This window comes from Pleurodeles waltl, chromosome 11 (assembly GCF_031143425.1).
Source record: "Pleurodeles waltl isolate 20211129_DDA chromosome 11, aPleWal1.hap1.20221129, whole genome shotgun sequence".
Classification (NCBI taxonomy): domain Eukaryota; kingdom Metazoa; phylum Chordata; class Amphibia; order Caudata; family Salamandridae; genus Pleurodeles; species Pleurodeles waltl.
The window spans coordinates 3,186,031-3,212,202 of record NC_090450.1 but is presented as its reverse complement, the minus strand read 5'-3'; the positions used below and the strand labels follow the sequence as shown (position 1 = coordinate 3,212,202).

The 26,172-nt window shown below is 40.2% G+C and overlaps 1 protein-coding gene across 2 annotated transcripts in view; it reads right to left on the bottom strand.

Moving 5' to 3' along the window:
- Positions 1–26,172, bottom strand: part of LOC138265204 (probable cation-transporting ATPase 13A4) — a 229,913-nt gene that overhangs the window by 47,897 nt on the left and 155,844 nt on the right. For both annotated transcript variants that reach the window (XM_069212751.1, XM_069212752.1), the window contains exons 22-27: positions 20,942–20,984; positions 17,784–17,893; positions 14,946–15,042; positions 12,166–12,238; positions 6,558–6,729; positions 5,794–6,014 (exon numbers count right to left, since the gene is read on the bottom strand). In XM_069212751.1, coding sequence (XP_069068852.1) covers positions 5,794–6,014; positions 6,558–6,729; positions 12,166–12,238; positions 14,946–15,042; positions 17,784–17,893; positions 20,942–20,984 — 716 coding nt within the window. The remainder of the gene's footprint in view (positions 1–5,793; positions 6,015–6,557; positions 6,730–12,165; positions 12,239–14,945; positions 15,043–17,783; positions 17,894–20,941; positions 20,985–26,172) is intronic.

The following is a 26,172-nucleotide window of genomic DNA, read 5'->3' as shown; positions in this document are numbered from 1 at the left end:
GGTGCAGCAGACTAATGCCTATCTGGATGGCAGTCACGGTACCGTGTCTGCCCTACAGAGATCTTTTCAGGCTCTAGTCTCCTCTTGGACGGCCGCCAATTTCCCTGGCCATTCCATCCCCCCTCCAACCTCCTCTACCCCTTCCAGCACCCCACTCTCTTCACCCGTCCAAGGCACACATTCAGACACGCAGTCAAGCACATCAACACACAAGAAAAACACTTCAAAACACAAGCACCACACATCCAACCACAAGCATTCACACAGCCAACAGACACCTACACACACAACAATGTCCACTTCCCCCAGTGTGCCCGCCTCTTCCGCATCCCTGTCTGTCCCCTCTACATGCACACCCTCATGCACTGCACATTCACTCACTGTTACTGCTCCTCTTCCTGCACTCACCACAATAGCAGACAGCCATACATGCACCCCTTACACCACACCTGCACTCACCACCTCCACTGTAGTTGACACACGCAGCACACTCACCGACTTGCAGACACCCACCCAACATACATCCCCACTAGCTGTCGATCTTCTCCCACTGTGTCCACCCCCACCTCCCAAAACACTCAAACGCACCAAGACACCCACCCATCAGACATCCACCACACCACAGCATACTGAGGAGTCACCACTACCCACTACACGCACACCTATACCCCATACATCAATTCCCTCTACCTCCACTCCCACGCCCTCATCCACGCCCACCTCAATTTCTCCCCAAAAACTTTTCCTCTCCCATGTAGACCTGTACGAACCCACTGAAATATGTGCACTGCATCCTTTTATTGAAGAAACTAATACTCGGATGCAAAATCTTGATAATAAGTGGTCTCAAATCGAAGTGAGAGTCTCTGTTTTGAAGCAAAGAGTCAGTGATGTGCACGATGAAACAAATAAAATTACTAATTTGGAGAAGGAGGTGGCAACTCTGAAGACATTTGTGGAGGATTCGGAGAATAGAAACAGGCACAATAATCTTCGCCTTTATGGGTTACCGGAAACAGAAGGTCTTGAAGGGAGTGACCCAATTTCATTTTTTGCTTCATTCTTCACAAAGTTAGTGGATTTACCATCTTCTACAGTATTGAACATCCAGAGGGCACACCGCATTGGTCATCGTCCTCCGCATTCTTTATTATCTAAACCACAAGTTGTGATTATTTTCTTTCTTGAATTTACTGATCTATTGAGAGTTCTTAATGCTGCGAAAGCCAAAAAACTAATTTCTTAGCAAGGAAGTAAGATCTTCATCTCACAGGATGTGTCCAAAGCTGCTGCAAACAGGAGGAAATAATTTTTGGATCTTCGTCCACAACTTCGTGACTTGGGAGCTCATTTTGGATTATTCCATCCATGTTTGTTTAAAGTGACATATCAAAATAAGACAACTTCATATACCTCTCCTGCAGCTCTTCGCAATTTCCCAAGAATACATTCTACAAACCCTATGGAAACAGCTGGTCCTTCTACACGTTGACTATATGCATCTCTTAATACATTATGCCCCTGTTTGTTACTATTATGATGCAATTGATGGTCCTTCATATGCAGTTTTTATATTATATTATATTAATGTGATTATAGGTTTCCTTGTTACTGCATTGGATTCTTTCCACAGGTTCCTGTTGTTCTATAGATCATTATACTTGCTCGTATCATTTGTCCGTTAATGTGTTCCGTTTCCTTGCTATGCCATCTTCAGTCTGTGCTGTCACCACCCCTGTCCCATTGCCCATTCATAATGTTTTTACTGCTCCTACATCCGCAAAGAAAAATGGTGTAATTGAGCTTTGTCATAAAAAAATATCAGTTAATGTTATTTCTCAAGACCCGGATTCCGATGGCTCTTTGTGAAACTAAGTATTGATGGGATTATAATGACTATTTGTAATATGTATGGCCTCGATCACTCAGATTATCTTTTTTGGCCTAATGTTACTAAACAATGTTTACCATTATAATGATGATTTATTTTCTTCTCGGAGGGGATTGCTATGAAATTATTAATCCTTTTATATATAGGCAATCTGCAATTAAATTTTCTCCCCATAGAATGCATAAACAATTTAAGGCATTTCTCTCACAAAGTAAATTAGTTGATTCATGGAGAACCTGTAACCTTGATAGTAGGGATTTCTCGTTTTATTCTCTACCACATGGCTCCTTATCTAGACTCGACCATATTTTTGTTTCAAAACCACTTTCCAAAAATCAAATTACTTCCTCCATTTAACCTATGGTTATATTTGACCATGCTCCAGTCATTACGGATTTTGATGTACTCCCAGTACATCCCAAATCCAATAGGTGGCGATTTAATAATTTGTTACTGTTTGATTCTAAATTTTCCACATCCTTTGTTGCTTTTGCGGGGGAATTTTTCCAATTCAATGATGATTCTCATGTTTTCGCACAATTGTTATGGGATTCGTTTAAGGCTGAAGCTCGTGGGAATATAATAAATTTTGTCTCTAATAAAAAAAAAAACTTTTAATACACACCATCAAACTCTACTTCTAAAAATTAAATGTTTAGAGCATCGATATTATTCTTCCTCTTCTAATTTTAATATACAAGAATTTATTCAGGCAAAATTGCAATTGAACAAATCTCGTTGGACAATGCCGCTTCTTTTCTTCTATGCAGTAGCGCCCGCTATTATGGGGTTCAAAATAAATAGGGTTAACTTCTTGCTAATTATTTAAAAGTGTGAAAGCAACGCCACACAATGAAGTCTATAATTACGGATACTGGTAAGTCCCTTTTTAAAGGATGACGATATCTTAGCTGAATTCGTCAAATATGAGTCATTCCCGACCTCCTTACAGATCGATGATTATTTAAAGAAAATTCCAAACCCTAATAAGACTTTATTTGACGTCTCTTCTCTTGAAATAGATATTTCCTCGTCAGAAATTTGTAATGCCCTTCTTTCTCTAAAAAAAGGTAAGACTCCTGGTATGGATGGACTCACAGTGGAATTCTTTCTATATTTTTCTGACATTCTGCTTCCCATACTTTTACAGCTTTTCAATTCTTCACAGGATCTGGCTATACAGGGGGAACATTTAAAGAAGCTTTGATTCCCAAAGAAAGGTAAGGATCATAATTTTTGTAAAAATTATAGGCCAATATTGCTGCTCAATACAGACTATACATTTTTGCTAAATTGTGAGCCATATGTCTTGATCCCCTTTTACCTGCAATGATAAGAAAGGAACAAACTGGATTTGTCAAAGGTAGACTTGCTTCTGATAATTCTAGAACATTCTTCAATGTACTCAGCAAAGCTTCCGCTCTTTCATACTCCTTAGCAGCAATTTCCATAGACGATGAGAAAGCGTGTGATCGGTTAGACTGGTCTTTTCTGTTAAAACCCTTTGCATGGCATGGTTTAGCACCCCAATTCATTTCATTTATCTCTTTGCTTTATCAATCCACAATGGCATCGATATTAGTGAATGGGAAATTGTCTAGATTATTTTCATTGAGTCGAGGCGTTCGTCAAGGTTGTCCGCTCTCTCCACTCCTATTTATTAGCCTAGAGCCTTTTCTTTCCTGTATTAGAAATAATATTAAAATTGAGTGTTTCCAATATGGTGAGAAACACTTAAAATTAACCGCATATGCAGATGATATACTTCTAAATATTTCAAACCCTGAAATCTCGATTCTGTTTTTACTTCAGAAGATACGGGATTTTTCTATGATTTGGGGTTATAAGATAAATTCGATAAAACTGAAATCCTTCCTCTAACAAAATTTTGTTTTAGATCATTGTTTGATATTCCTGGCTTTCTTTGGAATACATCCAAGATTAAATATTTAGGTATTTTGTTTACCTCTTCCATTAAAAAGTCCATTGAAGTTAATATCTCTGATGCTTTAGAGAAGGTTGATAGATCCCTTTGGTTATGGAATCCTTTATTTTTATCTTGGTGGGGTCGTCTTGACTCTATTAAAATGATGATTTCTCCCAAGATTTTATGTATCCTATCCATGATTCCGATCCCTCTTCCTGTTACTTGTTTTAAACAACTTGATTCAAAACTGTCTAAATTCCTTTGGAACAATGAGAAATCTAGAATTTCTCTTAGTCAACTGCGTCATTTTTAGCAGGGGGGTGGAGCCAACTTTCCTGATTTCTGACTGTATCATAAATCCTTTTGTATGCGTCACGCTTCTAGATGGATCTCCTTGTCAAGCTCTGTGTTTAGTCCCTTATGGTTGGATATTGAATGTTCTTTTCTTCTACCTTTTTCTCCTCATGAGGCGGTACCCTCTTCTTATAATATTTCGATTATCTCCTCCCTGCTTCTTAAAAATACTTGTGCTCTTTTGCATTTTCACTATTTATCTCCACCCATCACTTCTTCCTCTTTTCTGAATTCCCTTATTTGGCATAATCGTCTCATCAATATCAATAAAAAACCTTTATTTTGGAAATCTTGGAGACAAAGAGGTATAGCGTGGGTCAAAGATTTATTTTCCAATGATACTCCACTTTCATTCTCACAATTCCAACTTCTATTTCACTGTCCTAATTCCATCATGCCTAAATATCTCCTTCTTATTAATATTATCCTTGATTAACTGTTTTTATTGCCTTCTCTTCCTTCTTCTTCGGAATTGCCTTTTTCTTTGTCCTCCTTTCCTACTTCATTTCCTAAGGCATCAAGGATTCATAAACTTTTTCATTCTCCTGTAATGACACAGCCTAAATCTAAAATTTGAATCTGAATGGGAATTGGATTTGGGATGTACCTGGACTATTCCCTTCTGGAATAAGATATGGTACAGATCATATAAAATATATAGATCAGCTTCTACCACACAGTCACTTTTCTTTCTTTATCACAGACTTTATTTTACCCGCCCACTATAGTTACATTTTCTATATCCTCAACTTTAAATTGTTGGCCTTGCGATAGCTGAAAGGGAGATCTTATGCATATCCTCTTCCAATGTCCTCCCACTATCTCTTTTTGGAGAAAAGTTTGGCGTCAGCTCACCTCCATTTTTCTTTTGCGATCGCAATTATCTCCCTCTGTGATTTTCCTAGGAAGCCTCTCTGCTGATATTGTTTGAGATGATGATAATTTAAAGTTGTTGGATCTCATGTTAGCTTTAGCCTTCCAGCAAATTACATTTAATTGGAAAAACCCATCCAACATTTCCTATAAAACTTGGTGGTATAATGTTTGCCACTATCATTGGCTAGACATTGAATTTACTTCCTTATGCTACCCCTCCATGAAAAAAGATCTGTATTGGTTGCCTTTGACTGATTATCCTGATGCTGTTGCTTGCAATCCTATTAATTGTACAATATCTGAGAATTTTAAGCCACCATGAATATTTTGCTTTCTTTGTTCTTAATTGAATTCAATTTTAATTTCACTGTACACTTTTACTGTTTTTAGTTTTTTAATACACATTGTATCTTTCTTCTTTTTATTGGTCTTGTTCTCTTTTTATTGTTTCCTCCCTTATAACATTTTAAGATATTAAACAGCTTTTACAATTCCTTTCATATTTATATTATTATTGTTGTGACAGATATCTTGTATTGTTATTATGAGAGCCGTATGTATTTGATTCTAATACAGCTGATTTAGCTTAAAATGGCAGGTCAGAAAGGAAGAAAAGGAAAGAGAACAATTAGGAAAGAAAGAAACAAGTAGAGAGAAGGGAAAAGTAAAAGACTGCCTGTAAGAGCCCTTTAATGATATTGGAGCACTGTCTCTCATCTGATAGTTGTTATCTGGCAGTACTCACAGTTTGTATAAATCGGTTGTCGGAAGGGCTTTCCTTTGGAGAACACAAAGGCTGCAATAATGCAGTTGATTGTAGTTAATGGCCAGAGAGTTGTTGTCTCATAGCTTATGTGGCTGTAGTTGGCTCTTCCGAGCCCTCCAGGTCTGGTTACACTTGTATCTGGAATGCCATTGACATTGTACATAGCCCCATTAAAGGAGGTGTTCAACGGCATGCACAACCTGCAAAAGGAAGAGGGTACTTTAATATCTTATCACATTAAGAAAGGCCTAGTTTTAGTCACCAAATCTCTATTTATTCTTGTACATAAGGAAAGGTCCTTCTAAAACCAATATCAAAATCCTTAAATGTAACCCTACACTCAGAATTCTTCATGATTTGGCTAGTTGGGCAGGTACAATTACCTTAAACCATTTGCTCATGCCTAAATCTATTATTCTATGACAAAAACAGGAGTGTGTAATGTTGCCGTTGTTCGTATACAGCTCTTTTTTTTAAAACTTTTGGTAGATGAATTTGTGAGAGAGTCAGTGTAAGACATTAAAGCTTGTATTTACAATAATTCAGTGAAATATAGCCCCACTGTACTTTGGAGTATGCCGGCCAAAGGCAGCCGCCAGTAGTCAGACATGTCTCAACATGTTTCAGCACATATCCTCATGTTTGGGCTTTATCAGTATGACGTAAATGTTACAGTAGCAACGCCTGGCAGATGACGAACACTGTACTAATCATACAAGTTCCAGCAGTAGGCAGATTCATACCTGGAGGGTGTTGGGGAGTACCATAGCTGCTGCTGGACAACAATGAACCCACAGATCTGGATGGCAAGTGTAAAGAGTGTGTGCAGGAGTACAGAGAGCAGCAGAGGAGGTGAGATCAGCTGAGCAGGAGGTCGGTATGGTGCAAGCTTCGGGTACGCATGGGTCAAGCTCACTGGAAGAAGGAAACAGAGAAGGGTCAGCATTCAATCGGAAAATGGGTGATGAACATGGAGTTACATGACTCACATTAAAACACTAACCAAGTCTATAAGTCTAGATATTGGATCATTAAAAATACATGTCTTCTATGTAAACCAGGCAACTATTGAAGATGAACCCATAGGGCTTCGTTCTCAATATTTTAAGGAATTACCTTCACTATAGTTAATGAGTTATTCCGTATTTCTATATTCTACCAGCCCTTTGCATGAGGATGCATCATTTCCATTTGCTGCCCAAGTATCAATGACTCCCTCATTGTAAGCAAATGTCTAATTTGCTTTTCATCTCTGATTCACACAATACCATCATTTTGATGATTTCCAAAATGAAGAAAGTCACCTGATAAAATCAGGCTGACACAGCTTCATTTGGGGCAAAGTCAAACTAATGAAATATCTTTTTCATGAAAAAAAAAATCATCGACAAGGGAAGCCTTTAAAGGTAGAAAGGGTTGTAGTCGTCTTTTGTTCTATGTTTACGATGACCAGAGAGTTAAAAAAAAACTAGAAAAAAATGAGGGGATGCCGATTCAAAAACAGGAAGTGAAAAAGAGAGAAGGTATAGAGGATAGGGGAAGCATAGGTGGGCTGATGCAGTAAGAAGAAAAATGAAGAAAGAGGAAAAAGGAGGTAGTCTGTATGAATACAACAATTCTGTAGAGTGAACCTAGCCAAAAGGGACGGATGCCCTTCTTGCATAGATGAAAGGCCTGCTTTTCTTCATTACACTTCTTAGACTGCAGTCTGATGGTGCCATGGCTGAGGATGTGCCAGGAACCACCAGAGATGGTGAGATTGTCTTCAAAATAAGTGGCAGGTCACGTTGTGATGGCCTTGTTCATGGTGTAGCGTTAACGATAAGGAAAGGAGGCAAAAAGAAGGGGGAACCACACCCGTAAAAACAGGGATTTAAATGGGAGGACTCCCTTAAAATCGCAAAAAGGGATATCACAAGTGAGTTGGTTTCAACAATCTAGTGAAGCCATTGTAAAAGAAAGACTGTCAACAACAGACCAACGGAATGGATTTATCATCACCTTTCTTCATGTTCAATTGTTGTCAAATTTACATACAACCTCATTTCGATGGGATACTTCCTGAATGATCCAAACCTCAGGGAGGATGTTGTCATCACTTGAGAGGTTTCATTTGAAAAGTAGAGGTGTGAGATTATTCCATAATTTGCTCTTGCCTAAATTATGCAAAATTATGGGTAATAAATTGAAAAGCAAATCTATAATTTTGTGTCATGTTGGAGCCTAAAATGTGTCATCATATAAATTTTTGACACGAGGACACATTTTGTACTAAACACACTCAAAACAACAAAAGCACAGCAAACTGTCATGTGTATTCTGTTGTTCCCATGCAGAGCAGTCATTTTTTACAGTGACTGTCATGCAGAACTTTTCACCATAAATGGCGCATAGTTATGCAAAGTTTTTTAATGGCATTGTTTTGGGAATTTTGCATAAACAAGCCTATCTCACAATTACCAAAATTACGTGAACTACACCTGCATATTTTACATTTCAGCCAGGCCAAGTGAAACGACCCTTTGTAATCAAAGTGATCAAGTGCTAAATCACAACTTTAGCCATGAAGAGGTCATTGCCACCAAATCATGTTTATTCCATTGAAAACTAGGCTAAAAAGAGGAAGTTGTACAGGAATGATTACATGAAATTAAATTGTCACTGTGTAATAAATGGCTTAGACGTTTGGTTCCACTTGAGGGCAGGCCTAACCATTAAATTCAGACTAAAAAGAGTTGGGTTACATAGGAATATTCAAAGTCACTTAGCAGTCAGGTCTTTCAACTCTTCACACTCTAATAATAGGCATCATGCATGTAGATTTTGATGCTAATTTCTTAACAAGTCAACTTCTTTATCTATATCCATACCTTCTTAAGCAGCTATATTTTTCACGTTTTATTGTATTTTAAGGCAATTTTTATATGTTTTACCTCATTATGATGAATTCTTAAAACAAAGAATGCCCACCTGATAAAACTAGGCTGACACAACTTCTTTTTTAAGAACTCTCATATGACCAAACTACTTTGTGCAAAAAATATTTCAAACCAGGATAGAATTCCAGATCTGACATATATAAATATATTTAAGAAGACACCTTCTTAAATTTTCTAAAAAGTAAGGAATTTAAAATTAATAGAACATTAATAATAATAAAGGGGGTACAAAGACAAACACACATTGGAAATGCCAACCTTGGCTGCAGGGCTGCTGGGTTTGTCAATGCTTATTTTCTTTGATATGGTTCAAAAACGTTTACCCTTTCAAGACTGCCAACACAACACAGTTGTAAATAATATGTCAGTGTTCTTTAAACTATAGAGAATGAAAAAGTATGGTTATTATGAGTCCTAATTTATTGTTGGTGATGCTGTGAATGTTTTTTTTGCAATTTGGACAAAATTATTCAAAGGCGGCTGTCCAGGCACACACTTTCATGGCACATGAGCAGACAATTTAGAATATTTTTTGGTAAAGTCAATCTCAGGGGTTATATTTTGTCTTTCATCCCTCTGAGGTCAATAAAATGATTTGGATAGAAATATATATTGGTTATTCAGCATCAAGATGCCTCAAGCAGGGACTATTCCCTTTATAAATACACGTGTTATGATATGTTAAAAGGCTGACAAACTGATGTATCTTGTTTGTGAATACCAGTGAAAAAGCCAACAAGTATGGCTTTAAGGTACTAATGCACAAAAAGTAGCATTTGTGCATACCTGTATGCTAAATTTCCTGGCTTTGCTAGATGTACTTCTGAAACCCTAGGAAGACAATGGCAAAGCTACACTACACTGAATATTTGAAACCTATTGTTATACAAATTAATTGTACGTGTATAGGCAATATCCGAAGGATGAAAGAAGTGGGCATGGAGTTCAAACCCGTAACCAGGACATCAACAACAATTCTGTAGGTGATACAATAGTCCACTAAATCACCAGACCCAGTTTTTAATTTGTTTCAGCTTGCCACCTCATGTATGAATTTAAGTGGAATTTCTATAACTTGAAGCTATCCAAAAGGCACTGGAGTGGGCCATGACAAGCATAAAGTCATTGAGTGATAGGAGATGAAGCTGGTTTGTGCGTGAGTAATTTATTGTGATGTATTGTTATTTAAAGAGGTGAGGCTTCAATGCTTAACTAAATTGGAGCAATGTATGGGTGGTCCGGGTGGATTTGAGATAATGTTCCAGATCCTTGGTGCATGGAAGGAAAACAACTGCTGCCTAGTACACTTTTTAGTGTAACATCTGATGGTGTCCTGGCTGTGAGTGTACTGATTATCACCATGGATGATGTGCTTGTCTGCAAGGCAAGTGGGGGGGGGTGTCAGCAATCAGCATGGGATTGGGAGTCTAAGATCTGTAGTTGGAAGACCTTGGAGGTATGTTCCTTCAAGAATGCAGCAGATCGGCCTCTGGAAGCTGGAGCACCAGGACACCCAGAGAAACTGAGGTCAATGGGTGGGATTTCCATGTCAAGACCAGCAGTCACTCTATTTAAAGATCAGCAAGGCAAAATGACTCTTTCCCTGCAACTTTTATGTGTTGCATTGGCTTTCCAATTTCCAAAGAATACATTCACAGTTTCTTTCCTCGCCTTTAATATTTTTCTCCTGCTACGTTCACTTGGTATTCTGTCCTTTTATCCTGTTACCTGACCTTGTCTCTTGCATTAAGATGTGGCTTCATTTGCATTGCTGTATTTTTCCCTATTCCTTTCTCAGTTTATTTAGCTTGCCTACCTCAGTCTTACTAGCTTTGTGTGGTCCGCCATTGCCTGCCCTAGTGAAGCCGATAGTTGATTGCAACACTCTTAGATCTTAGCAACTGCAGCTGCTCACTATTGTTAGTAAAGTCTTATATGCTCTTTTCCTGCAGTTATAGACTTTCATTCACCAGAGAGTGTTGAGCGGTAACTTAGTTCTTGCCTGGTGTGAGACGAGAGAGCAGTGCCAGAGAAAATCTTGGTGTGTTATCAATTTCTTGCTCTGTAATATCACATTCCCCTTCCCTTCTGGTGTTTAGATCCTGCCTGGTATTTTTCCTTTGGTTCCGGTTGTTCTACACTCTGAGAGTGAGGTAGACTGTCATCAGAACCTACGGGACATTTTCCAGAATGCCCAACAGGGTGCTTAGAGTGCTGACTAGTCTTGGGTGAAATTTGAATTACACTGGAGTACTTGGAGTGATTACGGACTACTGTTGTGATACCCAATTACCGAAATGAAATGATTACTCAATGTTAAGTAATTAAGAGTAATTGGCACACAAATCCTACCACAGGAGCATAGGAAAAACAAACTAAGAACAAGCGAGTGACTGCTGCATGTCATGTGACATTTAGTTTATTTTCTTTGTGCAAAACACATCCTCTAGGCTATTTTGGACATGAGGAAAATAACTCTAAATACTGGATTACACTTCTCACTCAATTACAAGTAATGTTGTGGTAATCACAAGTAATTGTGCTACGAAGACTTACCCCAGTAACGTCCATGATAGAACATGTTGTGGAGTGCAGGATGCCCTTGAGGCATAGAAGTGTGGAGTATGGGAGCCCATGGAGTAGAAACAGAGTACTAGACACTATTATATTACATAGCTATATTATGTTGTATAGATATACATATATATAAAATTGTTTGTGAATATTTTTGTGTTTGTGGGAAAGACCTACAGTAGCCTTTGTTCTTTGTTTAGGCCAAACCTAAAAAGGAAGGAGGAAGGGAACAGAGTGTTCAAGGCAGAAGAGGAAAGAGAAAGAGGTAAATAGGAAAAAGAAGAAAAGGCAGCCAGACAAAATAAAAATAATTTTTGGTAACAGAGAAAAAGGCTCAGTCTCCCTCATCTAACAAATAAGAAAAGGTGTTGTGTGGGGGGGTAAGTTCTCTACAAAGGGAAATGTAGAAGTGGAGGAAATGCAGGTTTTGTTAAAGGAGAATCCCCTTAAAAGGGAATGGGGAGGAGACGTAGGAAACAAGGAAACAACAGAGGTGGTGGCTTAGTCAATGGGGGCATTCAAAAAAAGTACAATTTAGTCAGGGAAAAAAGTGAGACTTTTTCCTTGCTTAGAAGGGCATTCACAAGGTTGATTTTGCCAGCCTAGGGAAAGCCTTTCTGGGTGAAAAAATACATCAAAACAGGTTCTTTATAAAAAAAGATCATAAGAGTCTATTTCTTCAAGCTTTATTTTCAACATACAACCTTTCTTAAAGTGCCCCTGTTAATTGGAGCCCTCTTCAAAGTGCTATGCTTGGAAGGGGGATGGATAGAAGTGGAATTGCACATTCTGTAGTAGTTCTGAAGAAGGTAGAGGAATGCGAAACATGGTAACGTACTTGTCAAGCAGACAGAGACGGTAACAGCCACATCTTGTACAAGAAGTTGATAATTTCCCAAGATATTGATTTGCTGAAGAAAGAAGACAACATTCATTAAGTTTGGGGTTTTTAATATGTTTACAGACTTTGCAAAATACTTTTTGCATTGTGACAGTGCCTTGCAAACTGTAAGAAAATGATAACAGTAGCAATCAAAATACACAGAAAAGTACAAACTTTTAATATTTGCCAATATGCAAGAAATGTGCTTAAAACTTCCATCTTAAATCATAACAAACTTAAGAGACCGCATAAACAAAGCAGGCTAAATGCAATCTGAGGTCACTCAATGTGGCTATAAGGGATGGATCAGCCAAACAAGGACGCTGTTGGGTCTTAAACCATCTTGGCACCATAGCTTGTATATCTGACCTTTAGTTGGTTAAAGCTTCACCCACCACATTAGGCTCCTTGAGAAGTGTCCCAATAACAGGGTGTGGTAACACTACAACGGGTCTTACAGATACTGGGTGGTAGTAACACAACTTTATTTGGCAATTCAAAGTTGCACAGTTGGAAAAGGGGATATCATGGGGAAAGACAATCATCACATTCCATCTGTAATTGTATTCATGTAACGCTTACTACCCGTGATGGGGCGCTGAAGTGCTTTTCAACTAGTAGAATGCTACTCCGGATCACCAAAAGGATTAGTGGTGGATTAGTATGGGGAAATATGTGTTAATTTCAGCAATGTCTGTTAGTTGGATTGAATAGGACAACTGAGGGATCGAGCAAGAAAGAGTCCAAAAATGTTGATCGGGAGATCATAGTAGTAAGATTAGGTTTGGGATGAGTCAAAGGAGAGATGGAGGAGAAAAGAGTCTCTAGAAATGGATTACCGAGATCATACTAGTAAAATGAGGTTTGGAATAAGTCAAAGTAGGGATACAAGAGAGAAGAATTTAGAAAGGTTTGTTATGGAGATCTTAGTTGTAAAATGAGGTTTGGGCTACTCCAAGGAGGGATAGAGGAGAGAAGAATATATAAAGGGTTATTTTGGAGATCACAGTAGTAGAATGAGGTTTGGAATGAGTCAGAAATTAGACGTAGAGGATATATTGAGAGAGGTATAGGATGAGACATTGAGCAGTGCATTGGATAGAGTCAAATATCTTTAATAAATATAGAGATGAATAAATACATAGAGAGAGTATATTTGTATAAGGAAGAGAATATGGTGAGATTTAAAGTAGTATTTTATAAACTCAAACTTCCAAGAGTTGCTATAGTTTAGGCTAATTTATTTGTGAATTTTTCTAACTAATATGTCTTTTAATTTATTGTATATTTCCTTCAATATTTAAATAGAAAAGCACTTGCAGAAAAAAGTTATGATACTATTTACACATTGTGATAGATAGCTAGAAGAAAGATAGATAGATGACTAGATAGACAATTAGATAGATAGATAGATAGATAGATGAGAGAAGAAAAAGGGACGGGCAGGAAGCAGTGACTATTTCTGAACCCAAACACAGAGTCTAACTCTGCCCCCAGCCTCCACCATGGCTCCTTTGTTCCTTCATACCTTTAAGGACCAGGTCAGAAAGTTTACCTTGGATAATGAGAGGAAGTTGATTGAGGCCCAAGTCATAAAGATGGACTAAACCCCATGGATGTGATAACATGTTGTGTAGAAGGGATGCTTAAAAACTAGGCCACATTCCAGGTGCATAAATGTTCTTAAGTTTAAGAGTGCCATCTGCTCAGTGCAGACCTCCCACATGCCCATGGCCAGAGAAATATTGGAATTCAAATGTTGTTTTTGCATTTCTTTTTAATCATGACAGCAGGTTATCATGACATGATTTCTTCTAATAATACCTTAAAAATAGATCTAATGATGGTGCACTCACTCAAAGTACTGCAGTAAAGGACTCACTCACGTCAAAGCAAGCAAAGAAAATGGGCCAGATTCCCTTCAGCTGGCTGGTGAAAGAACAGCCATAATTGTGGTTCAGGTGAAAGCTTACAGACAAGGGCACACACACCACTTCAATGATAGCCACACCCCTTCTCCCTCTTTTTTTATTCCACTTCTTCTTCATACAGGGGTAGGTTCAGGAGTGCATCTGAACTGTGCAGGAGCTCTGTCCTTCTGGATCACATTTTCCTGACCACTCCTGTTGGAGATGCCAACTTAAAAATGTCTCACTATCACAAGGGGACAAGATCCAGACTTTTGGTTGAGTTTCCTCAGCTGTAAGAAGCCGTCCCCTGCTTAACTTATACCATTCATCATTTGTAAATTATAAAACTTAAAAAGGTAGAGGTATTCTTTTTTTGTTTTATATAATCAAACTGATGCATGTAAAACATTTTATAAATCTAGTACTTAACATTTTTCTTAGAAGATTAACAATTCCTCCAATGAAAGTAAGCACTGGCAACGCCAAAATGCCTGTGACAATGTATGTAAACACTCGCATGCCATGCCAAATTGCACATAGACTATTCGTGCTGTGTCTCTGTGTAACGTGCAGGCTTTCTGTACCTGCAATAGTATGTGGCACGGTTTTTTAATCCAGCTAGCATGAGGTGGTGCTTGTCAAAAGCTTGGGTGCTCTGAACTGTAGGAGTTCCCCACCCCAGATAAGCGCTTACCTGTTCCTCCAGATTTTATTCCTGTCTCCTGTGAGGCATGATAGGTACTAGGGGCTTTAGCAAAAACTGATAATTTACACACAATAGGTTGACGTTCCTTTCTGCACACCAGTAGCCAACAAGAAACGTACCCAATAGAGAAGCAGCATACAGGTAAACTGAATCATGGAGTACAGAGTCATATACTTAAAGACGCAGAAGGATGTCACCAGAGCCGCACGCCCTTCCCTGTGGAAGATAGAATACAAGGTCAGCAACTGGTAATTATAGTTCATACAAATTTGCCACGTCACCCCATGCAGAAGCACTCCACCTTCCCCCTGCTGTGATGAAGGTAAGTCTCTCATACAAACAACCTTAATTACTTTCTTCTACCATCTTCCTCATCACAGTCCTGACCTTTGATCACTCTGTGGTCAGGGCACAGTATTCACCCATCGAAACAAATTCCCACCTACAATGGTGACCTGACAGGAAGCTGCTGTCACCTGACCTAGAAGGGTGGGGTTAACCAAGCAGCAGCCTGTTTTTTCTTCTGTGCCCAGATACAAGCACCCATAAAGGAATGACTCAGAGTAATGAAGATTACAGACAAGTAACCAAGTCAACATTGCTTATCTCCATCTCACGTCAATCACTCTTAAATCTCTGGAGGCCACAGGCCTTTAACTGGCCTCACTTGCCTCATGCTCAGTGGACCACATTACTTACATTTATTGACACTTAGTCGTCATCCTTTTAATTATCTTAAACTCCTGTGAAGTGTGTTGAGAAGTATCGGGAGGTGTTATGAGAATTCCCGGCACAATGATCCTGGGCAGCAGCGGGGGTCTACAGAAACAGTGATTAAACACTTTTTTTTTTTGGAGCCATTTAGCCAGATCGGTGGAGAACACTGCACAACCTGTACATGGCAGCTCCTGACTGTGCCACCATTGTGTAGAAGAAGCAGGGTGATCTGTTAGTGCAAGGACAGAGAAGCAGGCATTCCGTAGGCCCATAGAGGCCTTTTATTTTATGATTTCAGATCCTCATAACTGACTGTAAGATCAACATTTTTGCAACTCATTCTACCTGTAATAATTTCATTTTTCTCTTCCTATATGTATTAGGACACCCCCTTTAGGAGAAAATAATTAAATGTGATTGTTTTAAAATTATATTTTTATGTACTACTACGCCTAACAACAATTGCGTGGCTATTTCAAGTGTTTTTTCACTGAAGGTTTAAGCAATCACATGACGTCTGTTCTTCACTTCATCATCTGCCAAGATTTATACTCTATGAACAAATATCGCCAGGATTTTATTTGGATGCCTAACTTATTGTTCATCCACAAAGATGGTTTTGAAGCTCATTGACAAAAGTCCAATCCCAGATATGTCTAATTAGGTTTACTAAAAAGCCTGGCACAGTCAAGGGTGACCCCTTTGGTGTGTGATCAGCATTTGAGATATAGAATCTGTTTAGATGGTTAATGGAGACTGTCCATGTCGCTGGCAGTAACCACACTATTTAGGCTTTCATAGACAGCAGAATCATCGCCCGCTCTGTCACAATTAGTGGCAGTTTAACTGCTCCATCTAGAGTGGCTCACTGGGCACCATGTGAGTCAAAGTCATGTCTGTGGAAGTCTGCCAAGGAAAGGGTTGGCAAACCTAACATATGGCATGGCTTTCCTCTCTCCCTGCACTGGCACACTTTAGGTTGCCATGTGCAGGCTCACATGCTCATGAGCCATACTGCAAGGGAGTGTTCAATCTGCCAAGAATGTTGTATTAGTAAGGAGGCATTCCAGTACAAAAGCTTTGCATGTGTGCTCCTTGGTGCAGCATGCATGCATAATTTGAACAGTAGGGGTACATTAAAACATTAAGGGAGTAGGGACATATTAAAACATTGTTCATCTATTATTGAGGAGGAGTAAGATTTTGGCATAAATTCCCTGTCTACAATTCTTAGTAGATAGGGATTTGCAACAAAACCCACGTGCGGGTGCCTTGAAACATGCATGTGCCTCCCATGGAATTCCCCAAAATTAGTGAAAATGTAGAGGATAGGACTATTTTCTGTTATTTTGCCAAATTTACCAATGCAAATCCTGATTCACACTTAAAAGAAAATACTAGTTCAATGCCTTGCGGTCAGTTTTTATTACAAAAGGAGCACAAACATGGAGCAAAGTGTTAGTACATTTGGGCCCAAGAGCTGTGCAACATTAAATGAGGGGCAAACACTGCTGCACAGTATCCAAAACCACTGCAATGAGGCAGCCTAAAGTGCACCAGCTCTGGGGGAAAGAAAAAAAGTGCAACATCCTAGTGGATATAGACTGTACTGCTATCTCCTACTCACGCAATACTGTGCAGCCACCCGGCAACTTTGGTTACTGTGCTGGGTTGTGTGAGAAGTTAATAAATCTGCTCCTTTGAGTTTTTACATGTGCTGACGTTCGAAAAAGAAATGCACAGACCCCTTGTGCATTGACTCAGTGTGAGGAATTGGCTCACTTGATGGCCCAGGAGGTTTTGTGCAGCAAGTTAAACAGTGCTGATCCCAGGTCACACACTGCCTTCAACAAGCTTGCTCCTGTTTCCCTCACATGACAAGAGTAGCCAACACATACAGACCTGCCAACAAGGAGGGAGACTTGTCCTGAGAAGTACCTCAGTGGCACTTTTACCCCAAGTCCACCCCCAAGACCCCTTCTTAAAGAACAAAAGCTTGCTGTGGCTGCTGCCGCTGTCCTGGGTGTTTTCACACCTATTAATGGATGTCATCAGTTCAAAGTCCCTGAAAATGAACTAAAAAACACATTTTACAGCGGATTTCAGCTTGTTTTCCCTGTCACTGTGTTATATCGGCTCCTCACAGGGTGACCGTGTATTGGGAGCCAATATAGTGTGTCACACGGTGGCACTGTGTGAGTTGGCAGGTCTGCGCATACTTGAGGTGTATTCTGACTCACTTGAGCAGCTGTGGGATGCACTCAATGTTGGGTGTCTTGGAGGTGAACGGTGAAGCCACTGACGCCTCCTGCTCTGAGAGGGAGATTCCAGCATGGGCCACCTTTAGAGCCTGCAACACACAAAAGTTGGGGACATGTTGGGTGAGAAACATTGAACGCAGAATACGTGTCACTTCAATGTATGAAGAAGCAATGGCAGAATGTGATTCAGAAGTGTTCACCTGCACATGGACATGCTAATTACTAGGAATGTTAAAGAGAAATGCATTACTGTCTCCCTCCCTCTCGCACCTGTTCATTTCTGCATTCTCCTCCTCATTCCCTTGCTGCTTTCCTCCCTCCCTTTTCCCTCATCTCTTTCTCATCCCCTCTTCTCTCACCACCACATCCTCTCTTTTATGATATTACTCTCCTCTCTGTTGTTCCTCCCTCATCCTGCTCCCTTTCTTAATTCATCTAAAAGCTACAAAAACCAGCTCATTAAATGCACCACATTTAAATGCCTCAGAATGATGAGAGCATGAGACCAACCCACTGATATATAACCCACGCTCTGTGCGTTCAAACGGATCTCTACAACAGGTGTGTAACCCCACTGAGCTTTCTCATAATCACTGGTCAATCCTTCCTACATGCTTCCTCCTCTGGGACAGATGTCACTTCAGGTTTCAGCCAAGAATGGCCAGTGAGGACTCAGGGGTGGAGCTCTAGGGTCCCTGGTGTCTATATAATTGCGCACCATTTAAATGTATTTTATGCAAATGTGTCTTATGCAGATACAGTGAGAATCAGCATGTTTCTGGACCTCTTGAGGTTACTTTGGACACTCCTAGTTGAGAATTTATAAGCAATATTTATTTCACTTCCTTCAGTCTACAGACTGAAGAAAAATAGATTTGTAAAAATAAGAAACATGTCTCCGAAGGTACCTGGGACAGATGAGAGACAACTGAGGGGAGACGGTTAGAGCCGGGATCGGCGAAAGGTGACACTTAACCTGAGTATCGATGGAGGGTAGAGATTAGGGGTGGGCGTAACTCGACTCATTCCATATACCGTAACCACCTGAGAAGTTCACTAGATTATGTAGAATTATTCAGGAAGAGTAATTCTGCATTTTCCACTATTACTTAACAGAAAGAAGTGTACACCACAAAACGTAAAGCTGGGAGCAGAAGAGGTTTGACTATAAGCCTCATAGTCTGACGTCAGAGGTCATGAAATAATTGTAAATCATATTTGAGAGAGAATATTGCAGAATCTTAAGGGTATATTTTCAAAGATTTCACTTAACACAGCACAGCAACTGAAGTTATTGCACTACCTTGTGTGAACAGGAGAGGGCAGAAGTGCACAATGTCGTCAAACAAATGTCTAAATTGTGCTCTCTCCATGTGCTGGCTCATTTGTGGTTGCCTAGTGCCCACACAAGCACCTTGAGCCATAGTGCAACATTGCCTGTGTTATGGTCAGGAAAGTTATTTTGCAGGAACATATGCCTTCCTGCACTAAAGGTATCCTTTGAGGTACTAACTCTTTGACTGGGTGCTGCATAATGCAGCGCACATAGAAACAGAAAATAATGAAGAGAAATTAAAACATTTCACCTTGTTATACCATCCTCCTGCGGATGTACCATTTTGGCACAAACCTATGCCTACAGAGTTTATTGAAGTGGGTTTGCATCAAAATTCATGGGTGGATGCATGTGAATGCCCATGCACAACCATTGGAATGTCTACCTGATGCAAAGTTACGCAAGGAAGTGCAATATGCTGCGTAAAGGTTACTTAATTCAACAAAGCAACACAAATGTCCATTTGTGTTGCTTTGTAAATATCCAAAAGGATTTTTCATTGAGCCTGCGTGAAAAAAGCAATGCACAATCAACACAAAGTCTTTGACTATCTGGACCATAATCCATTAGATAACACAATCAATCCAATTGTGGTATCATCCTCAAATTCTTTGCTCACATTGCTCAGGCTTTGGGTGCAGATGTGGCCTTCTTTGATTGCCCAACCCCTCTGAAAGGGCTTTGAGCAGAATATGCAGAGGCTGAGTCTGTGTAGGAACCATGAGGAACATCAATAATCTGTTGACCAAGACATACTGCTATGGTTCCTGGTCTTGACTTGAAGAAGTGCATGGCTACCTTTAAGAGGTCCAAGGACCAATGCTGGGCTTGTCCTTCATGGATGGTATTAAGAATAACAGGGATGGTCTTGAAGAGAAAGGATGGTTCTTTGGAAATGTCTCTAGAAAATGCTATCTGCGTGGCCAATGTAAAGGGCACAATAGGGGGATATAATACAAAAGATATTGGGTAGATATTGGGGGAGTCTTGACAAGAATAGATGTTCAGGGCTTTAGTATCTTGGCTTGACAGAGCCAGTGAAAAAAGGAAGTAGAATAACAAGTGCACCTTTGCTATATATTCTGGGAGGGGGCACAACAACTTAAATAGGGATGCTGTAACTCACTTTGTGTGCCACTGGTGAGGCTTCACTTGGAGAATCTAGAATGGTTGATTGCAGAAAGCACAGTTGGGGACTACCAAAAAGAAAGTATGTCTGGACCAGATGTCTTCCGATGGCAGATACAAGAACTGATATCTGCATGGCCTGGATTTCCAGGGGACAAGAGAGATGTAATTAGATGTAACTTCATGTTTTAGCCCTGATAGGAAACATGAGCAGGAGAACATCAACTAATGAAGATCAGGATCTTGTGTGGGGGTTTGAAATTCAACATGTCGGGGGTGTAAAGAACGAAGCAACATTCTTTTGGTAAAAGCATGATACCTTATATCAGCGAGAGCATTGAAGATTAAATCACCATCAGAAATCAGACAGGCATTGGAATATACAGGTAATCAAGGAACTCAAATGATGAGCAACGTAGAGTCCTTAATTTGTGGGACAATAGCATGGGCGCACTAGATGTCTACAGGAAATTATTTTCTGACATTGTTATCACAGTCTGTCTTTGGATAGTATCTGATGCTGGTTGTCCAAGGGTGAGATCCTGAGTGCAAGGAGCTCATATAAACCAGAGGGTACTCCTGTCTCCCTGTAACACACCTGGTACACCAACTGAAAGCATGACCATAATCAATCCATGATGGATTTTACACATTTAGATTTATCCTTACTTACTCCACAGTCATTGGCTCCGTCTCCACACATACAGACATAGTAACTGAAAGAGAAAATATTTGATCACCATTAAAAAAGAGCTGCACACTCAAGGTGCAAGTTTACATCATATGGTTATTCTTCAAGTTAAAATATTCATGCTAAAAATGATCTTCTCCTTAGAGTAATCCAGTTATGGCTGGTATATGCTGCTTGATTAGCTCAGTGTGTTGCTTTGTGAGTTGTGAATCAAAGGGCAGTACAGATTGGTCCACTCTCAACTGGTGATTAATGAAAGGATATTTGATTTAGCTCAGAAGATGTATGTACCCACCCAAATGCCTGTTTTACATGTCACCAAATGTCCTTAGCAACTCTTGCACCACAGGGCAATAACCATCCCAACCTAATGAAAATGTCACTTACCCAGTGTACATCTGGCTTTCGGGGCCAATACAGAGGGGGACAATTCCCTAGAAGCAGGGGAAAATTTCAAGGCCCCAAAACACCTACAACCAAACAGTGACTCACACGTCACTCATCCCCTCCACACAACACCAGTGGGGGGAAGAATAAGTCAGTATTACCAAGAGTGGGAGAAAATAACAACAGACACTTGGGTCTTAGCAATTATCCAACATGGTTATTGCATAGTATTTCTACAAATCCCTCCAAACATACCACCAAAAACACAGAATATATCAAAACAACATTCGGACCTCCTAGAAATAGAAGTTCAAGCATTACTGCAAAAGAACGCAATAGAACTGGTACCAGATACACAAACAAATGCAGGGGTTTACTCACTGTACTTTCTAATACCAAAGAAGGACAAAACACTGAGACCAATCCTAGACCTTAGAACACTAAACACATACATCAAATCAGAACACTTTCACATGGTCACGCTACAGGAAGTGTTACCATTGCTAAAGCAACAAGATTACATGACAACCTTAGATCTCAAAGACGCATATTTCCACATACCAATACATCCGTCGCACAGGAAATACCTAAGGTTCGTATTCAAAGGAATACATTACCAATTCAAAGTATTGCTGTTCGGTTTAACAACTGCACCAAGAGTCTTCACAAAATGCCTAGCAGTAGTGGCTGCACACATCAGAAGGCAGCAAATACACGTATTCCCGTATCTAGACGACTGGCTAATCAAGACCGACTCACTGACAGGGTGCTCACACCACACAGATCAGGTCATACAAACCCTCTACAAACTCGGTTTCACCATCAACTATGCGAAATCACACATTCTGCCGTGCAAAGTACAACAATACCTAGGAGCGACAATAGACACAACGAGGGGAATAGCCACTCCAAGTCCACAAAGGGTTCAAAATTTCCAAAAGATTATACAACGCATGTATCCAACACAAAAAATACAGGCAAAGATGATATTACAACTCCTAGGCATGATGTCCTCATGCATAGCCATTGTCCCGAACGCAAGACTACACATGAGGCCCTTATAACAGTGCCTAGCATCACAATGGTCACAAGCACAGGGTCACCTTCTAGATCTGGTGTTAATAGACCGCCTAACATACCTCTCGCTTTTATGGTGGAACAATATAAATTTAAACAAAGGGCGGCCTTTCCAAGACCCAGTGCCACAATACGTGATAACAACAGATGCTTCCATGACAGGGTGGGGAGCACACCTCAATCAACACAGCATACAAGGACAATGGGATGTACATCAAAGAAAGCTGCATATAAATCACCTCGAACCACTAGCAGTTTTCAAAGCATTAAAAGCATTTCAACCAATCATAACTCACAAGTACATTCTTGTCAAAACGGACAACATGACAACAATGTATTATCTAAACAAACAGGGGGGGACACACTCGACACAGCTGTGCCTTCTGGCACAAAAAATATGGCAATGGGCAATTCACAACCACATTCGCCTAATAGCACAGTTTATTCCAGGGATCCAGAATCAACTTGCAGACAATCTCTCTCGAGATCACCAACAGGTCCACGAATGGGAAATTCACCCCCAAATTCTAAACACTTACTTCAAACGTTGGGGAACACCTCAAATAGACTTATTTGCAACAAAGGAGAACCTATGCATTCTTGCGAAATACAATTCCTAACCTGGAAAGTTGCATTTCTCATCGCCATCACATCTCTAAGAAGAGTAAGTGAAATTCAGGCGTTTACAATACAAGAACCTTTTATCCAACTACACAAAAATAAAGTAGTCCTAAGGACCAATCCTAAATTTTTGCCAAAGGTTATTTCACCGTTCCACCTAAATCAAACGGTAGAGCTACCAGTGTTCTTCCCACAGCCAGATTCCATAGCTGAAAGGGCACTACATACATTAGACGTCAAAAGAGCACTAATGTACTACATCGACAGAACTAAAAACATCAGAAAAACTAAACAACTGTTTATTGCATTTCAAAAACCTCACGCAGGAAACCCAATATCGAAACAGGGTATAGCCAGATGGATAGTTAAGTGCATCCAAATCTGCTACCTTAAAGCAAAAAGACAACTGCCCATTACACCAAGGGCACACTCAACCAGAAAGAAAGGCGCTACCATGGCCTTCCTAGGGAATATTCCAATGCACGAAATATGTAAGGCAGCCACATGGTCTACGCCTCACACATTTAGCAAGCACTACTGTGTAGACGTGCTATCCGCACAACAAGCCACAGTGGGTCAAGCCGTACTAAGAACCTTATTTCAGACTACTTCCACTCCTACAGGCTGAGCCACCGCTTTTGGGGAGATAACTGCTTACTAGTCTATGCACAACATGTGTATCTGCAGCTACACATGCCACCGAACTGAAAATGTCACTTACCCAGTGTACATCTGTTCGTGGCATCAGTCGCTGAAGATTCACATGTGCCCACCCACCTCCCCGGGAGCCTGTAGCCGTTTGGAAGTTAGCTTCAACTTTGTACATTTGTAAATATATTAAATCTTAAATAGGTACATACTTATTCACTCCATTGCATGGGCACTATTACTAACAAACAACTCCTACCTCACCCTCTGCGGGGAAAACAATCGAAGATGGAGTCGACGCCCATGCGCAATGGAGACAAAGAGGAGGAGTCCCTCGGTCCCGTGACTCGAAAGACTTCTTCGAAGAAAAACAACTTGTAACACTCCGACCCAACACCAGATGGCGGGCTATGCACAACATGTGTATCTACAGCGGCAGATGCCATCGAACCTGCCTCTCCTAACACCCGCTGACTTTATGCTCAACTTTGGCCATGAACACAACTCTATTGACTTTTGACTAGGCTCATCCGATAGAAACAGCACACACATACATACATACATACACGTACATACATGCATACCAAATGCCGTATGGCTTCATTATGAGGCCTGATGAAAGGGAAGGCTATCACATATCTTTGTGGTTGCTTTGAATTCTAATACTTTATTAATACTTTCATTGTTGAACGTTGCAATGTTTATTAAAGAACAATGCATTTACCTATGGTCATTGGCTCAATTGGTTTTAATGCTGAAATCTCAACATGTGATTGCAGTTTAATTAAAGTGACACTCTTGACAAAGCCAGTAAGCAGCCATATGTATTGATGTGGTGACCCCTTGACAAGTCAATAGGCCTGCCTCATATGTATCATCACCCCCTTATATTGTGATGTTACGTCTAGTATGGGTGGGTCAATATTGTGATTATGGAGTTTGTGTCCAGCTGGGATGAAATGTGTTCTAATGATGCCACCATGGGTATTTTCATGTATCTGATATACATGTGTAAATTATTGGCTAATATTTAGTTTTGTGTTTATAAGAAAAGTGTTATTCTTTTTTTTACGAAAAAGCACTGATTGGATAATGATTTATTGAGTGTTGTTGCATACCAGTGTGCTGGGGTTACTAGCCACTGCACCTTCCCTGAGTAGGCTTTGGACTGGTCTTCTTCCCTAACTGCAAGAGTCAAGTGTTACAATGGGGTACTTGGTTTTCAGGAAGGAGGCAATTGTGACCTATTACTTGCAAAGAACTCACATCACATCCGCCTCATGGTGTGTGAGAAGTGGAGCCCTGTGCTGATGAGTGTCAGTGAGGAGGTAAATAGTGAGGATGCCCAAGTGTGTGCAGTCATCCAATGTAGTAACTATAGTGGCCGGATCTGGCACAAGTAATGAAATTGATGCTGGCAGGATTAAGACACTGTCCTGAGGTTTGAGGGGGTAAAAAAGAAGCCCTGTACATGAGAATACTGACTTTTCATTCCACAGGCATGGTGATGTGAATGGGTAGTGTCCCAGACTATGCGGCCTAATGTAAGAGGAAGAGAAGGGTTTATTCCCACAGATGATGATGACTTTCTTGGTGCCATTAGTTATCAGACCACACCGTAGTATCCAGCAGAATATGGCAGTGAGACAGATCCTCATAGTGTTAACTTTGACGTAATTGGACACACAAAAGGCACAAAAAGTTGAACCACCTGGCACCCCACACCTCACTGCCCAGAGGGAGCGTGATATTTTTACCACAGTCAGAAAGGGGATAATCCAGCACTAAATTGATGATGACTTCCCACATCTCTGCCAATTGACAGTGAAAGGCATGTTTGGTGGGCTACTCTCCATCGAAAGACTTTACCGTATGTCAACACCATTTCCATACAGGATAATTGGGTAATCCAAGCAGGGCTGACCCCATCTACCACCCCCCAGTCTGACTGTACCTTGGAAGGGATTCAAGATAGCCTCGAAACTGTGGATTAAATGCAGCTCCCAAGAGCGGATCCAATAGAGGGACTTTGGCAATGAGCCAGATATTTCCCGATCTCATGGACTAATTGAAGAGTTCCGGAGCAACATAGACAGCAGAGCATACGATCGCATGATGAGGGGTTTCTGACGTGCTAGTGGAAGTTGCATGCTTGATATAACCAACTTTAATGAGCAAGGTCCTTTTAGAGATTCTGACAGGGGGTGACCCAGAAAACATTCCAACCAGGTGTGGAAAGGTCTTCAAATACGGAGTACTCCACTAGAAATGTTGGTGCATTACTCATATGAGATTAAAAAAAGGATATTGGATGTCACACAGGTGGTCACTATCTTGTTCATCATCCTGCTGATGCATCTGGTACTGTGACAATCAAGCAATGAAAAAGGAGATTGAAAAAAATATATTACAGTGATTTTAAAAAGGTAAGCGATAAAATGCCTATTCTTTAAGCAGAAAAAGTATGTATCTAGATTCTG